The 14,784-nt window shown below is 50.5% G+C and overlaps 1 protein-coding gene across 10 annotated transcripts in view; it reads right to left on the bottom strand.

The window, feature by feature from the left end:
- Window positions 1-172: 172 nt before the first annotated feature.
- The window catches only part of TRIM9 (tripartite motif containing 9), a 58,734-nt gene continuing 44,122 nt past the window's right edge, over window positions 173-14,784 (bottom strand). For 2 of the 10 annotated variants that reach the window (XM_079307832.1, XM_079307831.1), the window contains exons 8-12: window positions 10,698-10,739; window positions 9,739-9,762; window positions 7,807-8,110; window positions 4,626-4,788; window positions 177-1,680 (exon numbers count right to left, since the gene is read on the bottom strand). In XM_079307832.1, coding sequence (XP_079163958.1) covers window positions 1,618-1,680; window positions 4,626-4,788; window positions 7,807-8,110; window positions 9,739-9,762; window positions 10,698-10,739 — 596 coding nt within the window. In that variant the 3' untranslated portion in view covers window positions 177-1,617. Of the gene's footprint in view, window positions 1,681-4,625; window positions 4,789-7,806; window positions 8,111-9,738; window positions 9,763-10,697; window positions 10,740-13,365; window positions 13,555-14,105; window positions 14,155-14,784 lie in introns of those variants that run through there. The other 8 variants (XM_079307834.1, XM_079307835.1, XM_079307826.1 and 5 more) reach the window with 7 other exon arrangements.

The following is a 14,784-nucleotide window of genomic DNA, read 5'->3' as shown; positions in this document are numbered from 1 at the left end:
CTTTGCCTGAGAGCCCCTTAATTTCAAAATTATAATATTAATTTGGAGGGAGGGGGTTTACATTCTCCATTTCAAAGAGAAGCTCCTGCCTTTATTGGCAGACACCTGTCCCTCACCCCAGGACAGGGGGTGAGAGGGGAAATGAAGCACAGAGATGCTCTGGGAGCTCTGCCCTTCTCTGGTAAAAGTCCTTTATTAGAACAGCAAACGTGACACTGGTGGTCAGTACAGCGGCCGTGTGCAGCTACCATCGCGCAACGGGGGGACGACGTCGTACAATCACTGGGACTCTAAAAGCACCATGAACACCCTAAAGAATGGGGAATGGCAGCTGAGAGAGACAGAGGAGCCCGGGTGAGCCGGCCACAGAGGCTCCTCAGGAATGCACCAAGGAGCTGCCCGGCGTTGTCCCGCAACACGGCTCTCCGGCAGCTGGAGGAACTCCTTGGTGGGAGTCAACGAGATAGCACCCATCCAATAAATTAGGAAAACTGAAATGCTGGAGCAACAGGGGGATGAAGGGGACTGTCCTAGAGGAGGGCACGCTGGCGGGGAAGGGGGTGTTTGTATTTACACTTGTCTTTCTGCTGGGCTGGAGCTGGGGCGATCCCGCTGCCCGTCCCGGCTCCGCAGGGCACGGGCAGGAGCTCTGGGCTCGGCCACGGGGCTGGCCCTGCTCCTCTCCTGCCTCTGGATTACCAGAAAGTCAAGCAGGGGATGGAGGCTGACGGGAAGTGCTGTGGATTCCTGAGTGCGTGGCAGGGCTGTGGCCAGCTCTCCTTCCTCCCCCACCCCATCCCCACCCCCGGGCTCCCTGTCAGACCCTCGCTGCAGAATGGATTCTCCGGTGATTGGAAGGACACTATCAGTTGAATTTAAGGCTAGGCTTTATATGGCAACTCTAAAAAAATAAACACTAATCTCCAAAGAGCCAGGCGAGGGCTCTCTGGTCTATGGCTGTGGCGCATGTGCTGGCACCGAGGTGTGGGTTCAGGGTGGGGTTAGGGGGTGGGAACCCCCCTGGGCATTCAGCACCCGACCAAGGGGACACCTTGGGGACAGGATGGCCACCCCCTGCCCCGAGAGACGCCCCAGGGGGACAGGGGACAGAGTGGGGAGCTTGGGTCAGGACATGGAGACTGACTGGTAATCCAGGACCCACCTCTATACATGACCGAGGGTGCTCTGCAAGAAAGGCCACGGGGGAAGGAAAGAATCCTGCAAAGTAACCAGGCTGGCGTGGGCAGAGCATTCCCATGCTGGGGCCCCTCCCCAACACGGGACTGCCCCATCCCCAAAAACCCCCAACTGAAATCAGGAAAACCAAACCTAAAAGCAGACACAGGAGAAGAGCTCAGGCTACCTAGGTACTTATCAGGCAAAGAGAGCTAAAGAGCGAAGCGCACACACACAGGACAGCGCGGAGGCCGGAGAGCGCAGCGGCCGAAAGCCACGACCTTCCTTCCTCATCTGCTTCTCCAGCCAGAGGCTGAGCAGGGATCTGGGGGCCCAGCAGGGATCTGGGGGCCCAGCAGCTGGGCAGGCTGGCCTGGTCCTGCAGGAGGGAATGGCTGGCTCCTCTCATCCCAGAAGAGGCAGCCGGCTCCGGGAGCGTCCTCAGGGCATGGCCGAGCGCGAGGCGTAGAACTCGGGCACGGGCAGCCCGGTGTGCAGAGTCACCTGCAGGGACACACAGGGCTCAGCTGGCTCCCACACTGCCTGCTGGGACAGCTCGTGCCTGTCAGCTGGCACTCTGTCCCCACAGAGGGCAGGAGCTGCACTGGGGACAGGCAGGGTGTGAGTGAAGATGCAGGTGTCCCCAGAATTGGGGCAGTGCCTTCATCTGGCTTGTTCCTCTTTTTTGTGCTGCTGGAGTGAACTGGGATTGCTCATCCCAAGCCCTAAATATTCCCAGCTGGCTGCCAGAGAGGTGGGACATGGCAGGAGTTGGGTCTTTGTGCAGGTGAGATGGACAAGAAGGGATTTGGGAGAGCTGAGGGACAGTGAAAACATTACAGGAGATCTTGGAGAAACCCCTGAGCTGAGTGGGGATGGGGACAGAGAGAGGACAGGGACAGTGGAGAGGATGTGGCTGATGGCTGGTGGCAGGAAGGAGCTTTGTGTGGGGGAGCTGAGCAGCATCAGGATGTTGGGACAGGGCCATGCTCACACAGGCACTGGTGAAATGCAGTTGCCTCCACAATTTGGGAGGACTCCAAATTCCCAATTCCTTCTTTTATTGCAGCAGCAGCATTTTCCCCCTCAGTACAGATTTAAAAAAAAAACTATCTAAAATACAGTGATTCCCCTCCTAATTAGAGTTGTTTTCAATTAGGCATACACCTCTGAAAAAGCATAATAAATGGCTTGGCTTAATTAGCAGCCTTTTATCAGCATCCCATGGGATTTCTGTGTTGTCAGGGGATTTAGGCTCTGCCTTGCCCAGGGAACTCACAAAGCCAAGGGGCTCCAGAAATGCCTTGTCCCTTATGGCTGTGTAGAGGACTGAGGTAGGAATTAAACCCAGCACACAGTAGGATGTTTTTACCACATCAAATTAATACAGCACCTCTAAACCCAGAATAGACAACATGGGCTTGGTTAGTGTTTCCTAATTACACATTTCCCAGCCCTTCTCCCACCTTTGGGGTGGGACACTGTGGCAGGGATGCTCCCAAAGTTTGGGATGGTCCCAACACACCTTTGTCCCAGTGCTGCTGGGAAATTGTCACTGCCTTGGTGGCAGTGCAGTAAACCCTGGATCCTGATGGATGCAGCAGAGCACATCCTAATTAATGGATCCTTAATTTAGAGAGGTCAGTTGGTGTCTCTGCTCTTGCACAGAGGTGATAATAAAATCCTAGAATGGTTAGGGTTGGAAGTGACCTCAAAGCCCATCTCACTCCACCCTCTCCATGTGCAGGGACATCTCCCACTGTCCCAGGCTGCTCCAAGCCCTGCCCAACCTGGACACTGCAGGGATCCAGGAGCAGCCACAGCTTCTCTGGGCACCCTGTGCCAGGGCCTCAGCACCCTCACAGCCAGGAGTTCCTTCCCAATATCCCATCCATCCCTGCCCTCTGGCAGTGGGAAGCCATTCCCTGTGTCCTGTCACTCCAGGCTCTGTTCCAAAGTCCCTCTCCAGCTGTGACACTCACTATAGAACACTCTGCCCAAATACTGAACACCCTGAGATGATCCATTATGTGCCACCTGTCCTTGGATGTGCCTGGGCAGGGCTGGAGGTGCAGGCAGTGGCAGGGGGGATGTGCCAAAGCCAGGCTGTGGAGGATTCCCTGGGACAGAGGAGAGCAGGGATGTGATCAGTGAGAAGGGAAATGAAAGGTGGAAATACCAGATTGGCTCAGGGTGTCACTGCCTGGGCACCTTCAGAGAGCTGAGAGCTTGGGAGAGAGGGAGAGAAGAGGGGTTTGAAATGTCCCAGAGGAAAACAGGCTTTGGAGGGTGCCCTGCTCCCATCCAGGAGAGCTGTAGGAGCTGGGGAGGCTCTTGTGAAGGAGCATCATAAAACAGAGACACCAAACCCCATCCCAGGGAGAACCCTGGAGGGAGGAACCTGGAGCGAGGACAGGGAGACTGTGCTGATTCTGGACAAATTCTGCTTTAGGGGCAAATGCAGCTCTGTCCAAGCCACCCCTGCTGCACAAGAACCCTCCTGCTCCTGAGCACTGGCACTGCAGCATGAGGGGAGTGTGACAGCAAGGAATGTGTGACAGCTGGGAATGTCACACCCTGCTCCAGAGAGCCCGACTGACCCCCACCTGCTGGAACCTGGGAATTCTCAATGTGCCTTGATGTGAGACAAAGTATTTTTTTTTTTCTGTGCTGTAAAATTTGTTGCAAACATGCAAGATACCAATATAGATCATCATTATCAATGTTCTTTAAAAGTGACCCTTCTGTTTTTTGTCTGCATTAAGTTGAACCTGTAATTAAATTGAAATGCTCTGACAATTGCTGCCAATTCCACAGTTTGAGCTGAACCTTCCACTGTTTGAATGTCTGATTCCCATGTCTTTGTTTTTGGGTTCTGCCATGTTATTACTGATTTATGTGTTTTTTCTGGACCATCAGTGAACAGTATTATTGCATCCATTGGAACTTGACTTAATATGGGTTTTTCTCTGAAACTTAATTTTGCTTGCAGCAACTTGTGGCTTGGAAAGTGAATTGAACAGACACCTGAATAACCTAATAATACAATTTGCAATTCTTCTGATTTTTGCAATGCCCAATCAAAATATTCTTTTCCAATGCCAGATAAATTGTTTTAAAATCTTTGCCTGCCATTGCTAACAATCTTGCTCTGGCCTTGATTATGCCTTGAGCTGTCACTTCTAACGCTGTAAAAATTATTTTGGAGATCTGTAAGATGAGAAAGTGAATTTGATTATTAACAAAATATTATTAGCAATTAGAATTTCTAATTAGAATATTAGCAAGATATTATTATAAAACAAACTGAGCTTCAGCTGTGAGGCTTCTCAGAGATTGGATGCTGCAGTCTCCTCTCAGTAAGTTGAAAAGTGGTTCAAGTGAAAGTTGAGAAGTGGTTCATTGATTGATTGATAGTTGGTGATCCCCAAACCACCTGCCCCACGTACCTGCACGTTCCTGTTGAGGCTGACAGCAGGGAAGAAGAGCCCCTCCAGGTTCTCAAAGGCCACAGGGCCCTGCTGGTCCTCATTGATGGAGAATGTCAGAGTCCTCCTGGTCAGATCCAGCAGCACTCCCACCGTGGCACCCTTGGTGATCCCACCCTCAGTTCTGTGGGAGGAAAAAGGTGATTTATTGAAATAGGAAATACTAAAATCCTCAGCTGTGAGGGACAAAAGATCTCTAACAGTTCAGAGTTAGAGAGTGAATGTTTAATTCAGATGTGGGGGGTCATCCCCTAAAACTCACTGCAAAGTTAGAAACAATTCCAGAGTTTATTTATTTACAAAAGTTTTGAGTGTTTACATATTCATAACACCAGCACCTCCTATTCCCCTATTCCTGTGGTAATTAAGCATGGGTTGTTTGCTCTCTTAATTGGGTCTGTGCTCTTTTTTATGGGGAGGGGTTGTGAGAAGGGGTAGTAAGGTGAGTCTTCCTCAACCCCTCCCATAGAGGACAGCACAAATGATCTCTGGGAGAACTCCAGTTTCCTCCCTCTGTGACTTTTGAATTGGTTTTGAGATGTAAAAGATTTCCACTTGTCTGTGTTCCTTTAGATCTGTTTATCAGTTTCTCCTTTTCTCACTGCAAACCCAGCTGAGCAAACATAAAATGACAAGCAATTAATTATTTAAATCTGAGATAACCATCTCAAATCCAGCTTCTTTTAACTAACACTCTTAATTATTTCCAGCAAGGCCTATCTATCTGCTTCAATCAATTCCAGAAAATCTATTTTTTAGCTAAAATCTTAACTTTTCTAAAATCAGTGTCTCAAGGGCAGTGTCTCAGTGTCCCCTGTGCTCCATGGAGCTCAAGGGCTGATGATGGTGAACACCAGAGCTCACCCAGGAGCCAGCCCATGACCTGCTGCAATCCCAGCCAGGCTCTGCATTGCTGGGAACCTCCTCCTCTACCCTGCCATGGAGCTGCTGTCCTCTTGCCAGGATGTCCCCAAGGGAAAAACCACCCTGAGAGCAGCCACAGCCACACAACCATGGGAGAAAGCAAATGGAACTGTGGAGCAAAACCTGCTGAGCCACCAGGAAGAGTCCTCAGGGCTGCAGGAGCTGAGCCCAGGCTCTGCCCAAGCACAGTCCCCACTGCCATGAGAACATGAGCAGCAGCTGTGGCTCAGGGATCATGGCAATCAGGTGAAAGGATTTGGCTGTTACTGGGAAGGGGATGCCAGCAGCAAGAGGCAGCATGGAAACAGGGATGGCAGGCAGGGAAGGACTCCTGGAACAAGGCAGAGCCTGATCCCCACTTGGGGAAGTGTTGGGAAGGATGAATCTGGAAAACATTATAAATATGATTGCCTAGCAGAAGATTTTGAGAATATGGAAACCATAATGAGATAGAAATGGAAGCAGTTTTTGACTGAGTGGCTGAGAGCAGCAGTGTGGATGCTTGAAGGTCTCCTCCCTTTGCTAAGGTAACACCAGATGCTGCAAATACCAGAGAGCAGCAGAGACCCTCTCCAGGCATGACAGGAGGGGTCCCAGAGAAGGTTGAGAGAGAAGAAAGCAGTAAAACATGGTAATGTAGCAATTCCTATAGGCTGTATGCAAATGTTAGAGAATTTGTATCTTGTATTAGATTGGTTAGTGGAAATTAGAACATTCAACATGGAAGAAGATTTATTGTGTTGTAAAGGGGAAAATCTCTCTCTTACCTCCCTCTCTTATCTCTTAGAGCTCCTGCCCCCCACTCACTCTCTGCCCTGCTCTGAGCTGTGGCTGGAGCTCCTGCAGGGCCCTTTGTACCCACACCCTGTGCAATAAACTGCAAACATCAAGCAGAACACAGAGAGCTCCTGAGTTTGTCCTTGTGGGAGCCCAGGGTGTCCCCCTGGCCTCCTTGGGGGTCTCAAACCCCCTGGTGAGGGTCTCAAAGACCCCCGAGTCAGACCCTGGTGTCTCAGGTGCTGAATTCCAACCCCTGGGGGGAATTACCAACACAGAGGGAATGGAAATTGGTCACCAAAATTAGTGAAGTATAAATTAGACTTTTAGAACGTAGATAAATAGGTTTTTTGGAATGTTTATGATAAGGGACACGTGGCCAAGGTGGAGAATTTGGGGGGTGGACACCTTTTCCTTCTTCTTCTCCCTGTCATCCATGCTGGGTGACACCTTGGCACTTTTAGATTGGATGGGGTCAGGGCTGGACCATTTAATAAAATTGTATTGTATTGGGAACATTTTGTAAACATGTAACACGTAGTACAAACTATCTAAGATCAGCCCTGCCCTCAGCAGGCAGATCCCACCATGGGTGCCAGGCTGAGCAGACCCTGCTGGCCAGACAAAAGGTGCCTGAGATAAGAAACAATAAACAATCCTTGGAACAAGAGAAAACCATCTCCAGCAATCTCTCTTTGGCTGCTTCAGAGAGAACCAGGGTTTGAACCACCTCATGTCCCTCTGGGGTGATCTTGGGGCAAACTCAACAAACTTCTACCTCATCCTTCAACACCAGAGCCATAAAACAAAAACCCCTAAACCCACTAATGATCTGAACGACCTCAGACTCAGACAGGAGCCACCTGTTGGTGTGGGAGCTGTACATGAAACCTCAGACACACCCACCTGTTGGTGTGGGAGTTGTTGTACATAAACCTCAGACACACCCACCTGTTGGTGTGGGAGTTGTTGTACATAAACCTCAGACACACCCACCTGTTGGTGTGGGAGTTGTTGTACATGAAATCTCAGACACACCCACCTGTTGGTGTGGGAATTGTTGTACATGAAACCTCAGACTGAAACACACCCACCTGTTGGTGTGGGAGTTGTACACAAACCTCAGACACACCCACCTGTTGGTGTGGGAGTTGTACATAAACCTCAGACACACCCACCTGTTGGTGTGGGAGTTGTACATAAACCTCAGACACACCCACCTGTTGGTGTGGGAGTTGTTGTACATGAACCTCAGACACACCCACCTGTTGGTGTGGGAGTTGTACATGAAATCTCAGACACACCCACCTGTTGGTGTGGGAGTTGTTGTACATGAAACCTCAGACACACCCACCTGTTGGTGTGGGAGTTGTACATAAACCTCAGACACACCCACCTGTTGGTGTGGGAGTTGTTGTACATAAACCTCAGACACACCCACCTGTTGGTGTGGGAGTTGTTGTGCATGAACCAGCTGCGGTTGTTGTCCACGTACATGGCCCAGGCCTTGTCGTCCTTGCCCAGCATGGCGTCCTTGAGCACGTCCATGCGTGCCACGCCGAAGGCGGGGTCGGGGTGGTTGTCGTAGCGGTCGATGGACAGCTCCCAGTAGTGCAGCCCTTTGGAGAAGCCTGTCTTGCCCAGCACCACCCTGTCGTCGTAGCTGTTGCAGGTGACGGTCAGGTTGTCGTTGGAGAAGATGATGTCGGCGTGGGCGGAGGAGGGGTCGAAAGAAAACCAAGCGACTGGAAAGAAGAGGAGAAAGGGAAGGGTTGGGAAAAGGGGGATATGGAGGGGAGTGGGGGGACATGGACAGGGCATGCTGCATGCAGGATATGGAACTGTACTGCTGAGGGACAGATTGCACCACTGAGGGACAGATTGCACCATGGAGGGACAGATTCCATCACTGAGAGACAAATTCCATCATGGAGGGACAGATTCCATCACTGAGAGACAAATTCCAGCATGGAGGGACAGATTCCATGACTGAGGGACAACTTCCTCCACTGAGAGACAAATTCCATCATGGAGGGACAGATTCCATGACTGAGGGACAACTTCCAGCACTGAGGGACAGATTCCACCACTAAGGGACAAATTCTTCCACTGAGGGACAAATTCAACCATGGAGAGACAGATTCCCCCACTGAGTGACAACTTCCATCACTGAGGGACAGATTCCACCCCTGAGGAACAGCTTCCACCACTGAGGGACAATTTTCACCATGGAGGGACAACTTCAAGCACTGAGGAATAACTTTCTCCACTGAGGGACAGATTCCACCACTGAGGGACAAAATCCACTATGGAGGGACAAATTTGACCATGGAGGGACAAATTCCACCATGGAGGGAAAACTTTATCACTGAGGGACAAATTCTACCGTGGAGGGACAAATTCCAGCATGGAGGACAATTTACACCACTGAGGGACAACTTCCATCACTAAGGGACAAATTTCCATCGCTGAGGGACAACTTCCATCACTAAGGGACAAATTCCACCATGGAGGGACAGCTTCCATCACCAAGGGACAACTTCTATCACGGAGGGATCTCTGAGCTCCTGTGGCTGCAGCTGCCACTGTGCCTGAGTTTTTATGGCCAGGACTTGGAGGAGTTTTGCTCTTGCTGCTCCTTGGCTCCCAATGTTTTGGCTTGTGAGCCTGCAGGATCCTCAAGGCTTCCTAAAATTTGGCCCTTGCAGGGGATGTGATCCTCACCAGCTCTTCAAGGTCTAACAGAATTATGGAATCATGGAGTGGTTTGGGTTGGAAGGGATCTTAAAGCTCATCTCCTTCCAACCCCTGCCATGGGTAGGGACACTTTCCATGATCACAGGTTGCTCCAAGCCCTGACCAACCTGGCCTGGAAATGGAATTCACTCTCAGGACCAAGTGTTATTTAGTTTACAGTCAGGTTAGTGTGGGGGGGGGACTGAGGATCAGCAGATAAATTCTGTGTGTGTATTCAAGGGCTGTTCTTGGGAACCAAAAGGACACACACACACACAGATCTTCATTTACTGAGATGCCACATCACACCACAAAACCTCCCTGCCAAGCAACGAGCCACACCTAAGACAAGAACTCATGGGAAGGCTGGAAAATGCCCCAAAACCTCCAGGATTCCTTGGGGCTGCTGGTTTAAATGCACAGCACTGGGTTACTGCAAATGTGACAGACACAGTGGGACAGAGGGACAGGGAGTCATTCCCAAGCCACCAGCCTGGCTCCCCAGGTGGTTCCTCCAGCTGAAAACATGAACTGACACATCCACAAAACACTTGAGGAATAAAAAGACTGGTGTGAGAGGGATTGAGTGTTTTTTGGAAGGGTTCCCAGCACAGCTGCCATGCACAGGGGGCCGTACCTGCCACCATTTTTTTAATGTCAACTGTGGTCATTCCCAGGGAAAGGCATGAGGGAGAGAAAACAGCAGGTCAGCTTGGGCAGGGAAAAGGAGGAGAAAGCATTGCTGCTTGTCTGTGACATCCAGAGCATGGATCTGTGGGTGTTTGGGGATGAGAGGGTGCAGGGTGAATCCCACAGGGCTGCAGGCTCCTGCTCCCAGGGCAATGAGCCTTGCAGGCAGCCTGAAGAGGACAGGCAAGCAGCAGCCACCTTGCTTTAATTAGCTGCAGAGGGGCTAATTGCACCCATGGCATTTAGCCCATGTTCAAGTGCCTTAATGAGCAGGGATATTCATGGAACCATGGAATGGTTGGGGTTGGAAGGACCTTAAAGATCATCCTGTTCCACCCCCTGCCATGGGCAGGGACACCTTCCACTGTCCCAGGCTGATCCAAGCTGGCCTGGATCACTTCCAGCTTCTCTGGGCACCCTGTGCCAGGGGCTCACCACCCTCCCAGCCAGAATTCCTTCCCAATATCCAACCTAACCCTGCCCTCTTTCCATTTCAAAGAGGAGGAGAGCAGAGGGATCAGTTCTTAATTACAGGGCCACTTCCAGAGCACTGACCTCAGGCTCTTCTTTAAAACCACGTGGGGGAAAACCAAAAAGCAATCACAACTTCTCCAAATCTGCCTCCTGCTCAGGGAGTCCCCATCCCTGGAGGGATTTAAAAGCCATGTGGAGGTGGCACTTGGGGACAGGGTCAGTGGTGGCCTTGGCAGGGCTGGGGAATAGCTGGACTCCATGATCTTGGAGGGCTTTTCCAACTTCAACAATTCCATGATTCTGTCACATTCAGGACTGCTCTGCAAGCAGTGTATGAGCAAGAAATGCTGCTCAATCACCAAAATAAAAAGAGAAAAAAAGCAAAAACAATGAAGCAAGTAGGTGCCAGTTAATTGTGATTAAGATACTTGCCTAATTGGGAGTAAGGCGATCCTTGTGTGTCAAAATTGCATCCTATAAAGAGATACTACATTTCACACATCACAGCTAAGGAACAACCTCCTGACAAACACTCCTGAGCATTGCATTGTTAATTAAACACCCAGCAGCCACAGCAGGCTTGATTCATTAAAAAGCCAGAGGGCACAGAGAGGGGTGGCAAACACAGCCTGGGAATTTGAGTGTGGATTCTAGAAAGTCTGATTGCTCAGGATGCCAAATTATTCTGCTTTTCTCTAGGAAAGAGGTAGGAAATTTTAGCCTTGGTGGAGTATCTTGGCTGCTTGGGAAAGATTCTCTAAACTGCCAAGCTTAGGGGCTTGTTCTCATCCAGGAGCTTGTCCTGGTCCAGGAATTTTTCCTGACCTAAGAGCTTGTCCTGATCCAGGAGATTTTCCTGACCTAGGAGCTTGTCCTTGTCCAGGAATTCTTCCTAAGGGTTTGTCCTGGTCCAGGAATTCTTCCTGATCCAGGAGCTTGTCCTGCCCTAGGGGCTTGTCCTGTTCCAAGAGTTTTTCCTGACCTAGGAGCTTTTCCCGATGCAGGAGTTTTTCTTGACCTGGAAACTTGTCCTGATTCAGCACCTTGTCCTGATCCAGCTTTTCCTGACCTAGGAGCTTGTCCTTGTCCAGGAATTTTTCCTGACCTAAGGGTTTGTCTTGCTCCAGGAATTTTTCCTGATCCAGGATCTTGTCCTGCTCTAGGGGCTTGTCCTGATCCAGGAGCTTTTTCTGACCTAGGAGCTTGTCCTGATCCAGGAATTTTTCCTGCCCTAGGAGCTTGTCCTTGTACATGAATTCTTCCTGACCTAAGGGTTTGTCCTGGTCCAAGAATTTTTCCTGATCCAGGAGTTTGTCCTGCCCTAGGGGCTTGTCCTGATCCAGGACATTTTTCTGACCTAGGAGCTTGTCCTGACTTAGGGGCTTATCCTGATCCATGAATTTTTCCTGACCTAAGAGCTTGTCCTGATCCAGGAATTTTTCCTGATCTAGGAGCTTGTCCTTGTACATGAATTCTTCCTGACCTAAGGGTTTGTCCTGGTCCAGGAATTTCTCCTGATCCAGGGTCTTGATCTAATCAGGAGCTTGTCCTCACCAGGATGAGACACCAGCACAAAGCCCTGTGCTGTCACTGCATGGGGGCTGATTTCAGGGTCCCCCTCCTGCCCTGGGGGCTGGGAAAGCTCCAGGCTGTGCTTGTGCTCCCTGCTGTGCCAGGAGGCTCCTCCTGAGGCTGCTTTAATGAATCCTGCCCCGTGGCCTGACTCCAACACTTCTCCAGCTCTCTTGAGGGACACACAGCCCCTGTTCTGGCCTCCAGGACCCCGTTTTTCCCTGTCCCCCACCCCAGGGTGGGGCTGCAGGAGGCCCAAGGTGCACAGGGACACAAAGGAAGGAACATCTGTCACAAAGCAGCGTTGGAAGCATCAGCTCACAGCAGCACGATGAGAAACCAAACATAAAAAAAGCACAAAGAAAAAAGGAAGTTTGCAGGGTGCCCCCCACCCAGGTTAATCTGGTCATGCTGCAGCATTCCTCATTCAGTGTTATGGGATGAAGTAAAAAAATCAGGGGCCCCCATTCTTCCAGGGCTGACAATGGGGAGTCAGTGCCTTTGGAGGGGTGTAAATCCAGAGTGCTGGAAGAATCAGGGCCCAGGATCTTTAGCAACAGAAGATGTGCAAAGATTGGTTAGAAAACAGCTCTGAGAGATCCCTGTGGCTCCCTGCTGGCTGCCCAAATCCATCCCTGGCTCTGCCTGACCTGCCTGCATCCCACCACAGCAATTCTGGGCACAGGGATCAGAACCAAGTGTCCTGTGGGGCTGCCAGGAGAGGGAGGAACCACAGGAGAGTGTCCTCTGCCCTGCAGGGAACAGGGCTTTGGGATGGTCCCACCTGGGTTTGGAAAAGTCCATGTCTCCAGGCTATAAACTGGGCTGGAATCACAGAATCCCAAAGTGGTTTGGGTTGGAGGGGACACAAATCACCTCATTCCACACCCCTGCTGTGGGCAGGGACACCTTCCACCATCCCAGGCTGCTCCAAGCCTGGTCCAACCTGGCCTGGGACACTGGCAGGGATGAGGAATCCACAGTCTCTCTGGGCAACAAGCCAGACTTTGCCTGCATCCAGACTCACTTCTTTCTTAAGAGGGGTCTAGATTTAATCAACCAAACTAATTTCACAGACCAAATCTCCCAGCAGAGGCTGCATTTCCTGGATGTGTTAGAAAAGGAAAGCATGGGGATACTCTGACAGGTTCTACCCAGGGGATGACTTTTCTGATTATCCCTTGACACAAGCTCAACAGAAAGGAAAAATTAGGGATCTTCTAGAAGAAAGTGGGAGGTTGGAAGTGGATGAATTTTAAGGTCCCTTCCAACCCAAACCATTCAGGTATTTATGATCACTAAAGGATTCAGCCTCACCCAGGTGAGGAATCACTGTGCTGCTCCATCACCCCACACCTCACACTGGCACAGCTACAACACCCCCAGGAGAACAGAAACAATCCCCACTGCCACCTGCACGTCATGGGAAAAGAAAAAAAACCAAAAACCAAACACAACAGAACAAACAGAGAGGCTGGAGATGGCCAGAAGCACAGACCAAGAGCAAGGCCAGAGGTGCTCAGCTCACCAGCTGAATTCAGGGACTGTAGGGAGGAATGCAAGCTCAGCTGGTGGGCCGAAGATCTTAGCTCAAAGTAGGATCTCCCCGAGAAGCTGGGTTGTAGATTAAGGGTGGAGGAGAAAGGACTCATTCTACGAAGCTGTGATCTTTCCAAAGGCACTGGAAAAGGGAGGGTCTGTTCTTCTGACTGCGTGTCTAAATGTAAGATCAATGCAAACTGCACATCAGAACTGGGCTCTCTGCTGGGCAGCGTGGCTCCTGAGCCCCAGCTGCACCCTGCAGCTGAGCATGGCCCCTGGGCAGCCCAGAGAGAGCCTTCAGGGCAGCCTGACAGACAGGAAACACATTCATCTTGTACCCCTGACAGTGAGGAAAATACGGTCATCTTCCCAAATGTGCCCCTGACAGTGAGAAAACATGGTCATCTTCCCAAGTGTGCCCCTGACAGCAAGGAAAACATGGTCATCTTCCCAAGTGTGCCCCTGACAGGGAGGAAAACATGATCATCTTCCCCATGTCCCTGTGTCAGAGTGATAAATTCAACTGGATTTTAAAGGGTGGGGTCCTGCACGTCTTCACAGTTAGGCACCTAAAAAAATTCACAGGTTATCATGCAGTGGTCCCATTGTGCTTTAACACATCCCAAACCTCTTTTGTGCACAATAATCAGGGGTGGAAAACCCAGCTGGAGATATTTTGCAGGGCTGTGCTGGGCTCTGTCACCCTAAAAACCACCAAGCACCCACCTTACTCAGGGGTTGTTCTGGAGGTTGTGTTCTTGGTATCCCTTTGTACCTGTCAAAACACATCTGAGCCTTACAGCAAGAATTGAACTCCTGGGATTCACAGAAAAAATGACAGAGCAGTGGGAAGTTCTTGGGTCATTGGTTTCTGTTCCCTGCTACCATAGTCACCTCCAGCAGTTTCTTCCCTGAGCTTTTCCAGGAATATGTTAACATGAAAATGTAGAATCCACCATCCACACACTCACACTGTACCCCCAGCTTTCCCAGCTGTGCTGTGAGGATGGATTGAGCTGGGAATTGTGCTAAAACAGATCAAAATGGAACATTTCTTTGCATGTTGTAACTTCAACTCGCTGCTGCTGCTGAGGCTGTGGAAGTAAAGGGCATCAGTGGGATCAGAGGAGAGAAATTATTGCACAACAACCAATTAACAGAGCTCAAAGTTAGGGAGGAACAGCTCCTAACCCTACCAAGAGTGAGAGGAATTACTAGCAGGAGTAGCTGTGCTCATGACTCCCCTTAATTAGCCCCTCATGTCCCTGTAGCTCCTTGCAGGCTGTTCACCCTTTCCAAAAGGCTCAGGGTCACTCCATGGATGGTCAGGAATTTAATGCTGGGCTCCAGATAAGGAGCTGGGCTTGAAAGAAAAGGTTCTGGTGCTTGGCTTGGCTGGGGAAGG

The sequence above is a fragment of the Erithacus rubecula genome (genome assembly GCF_903797595.1).
Source record: "Erithacus rubecula genome assembly, chromosome: 6".
NCBI classification, from domain to species: Eukaryota; Metazoa; Chordata; class Aves; order Passeriformes; family Muscicapidae; genus Erithacus; species Erithacus rubecula.
This window is presented reverse-complemented; position numbering and strand designations above follow the sequence as displayed.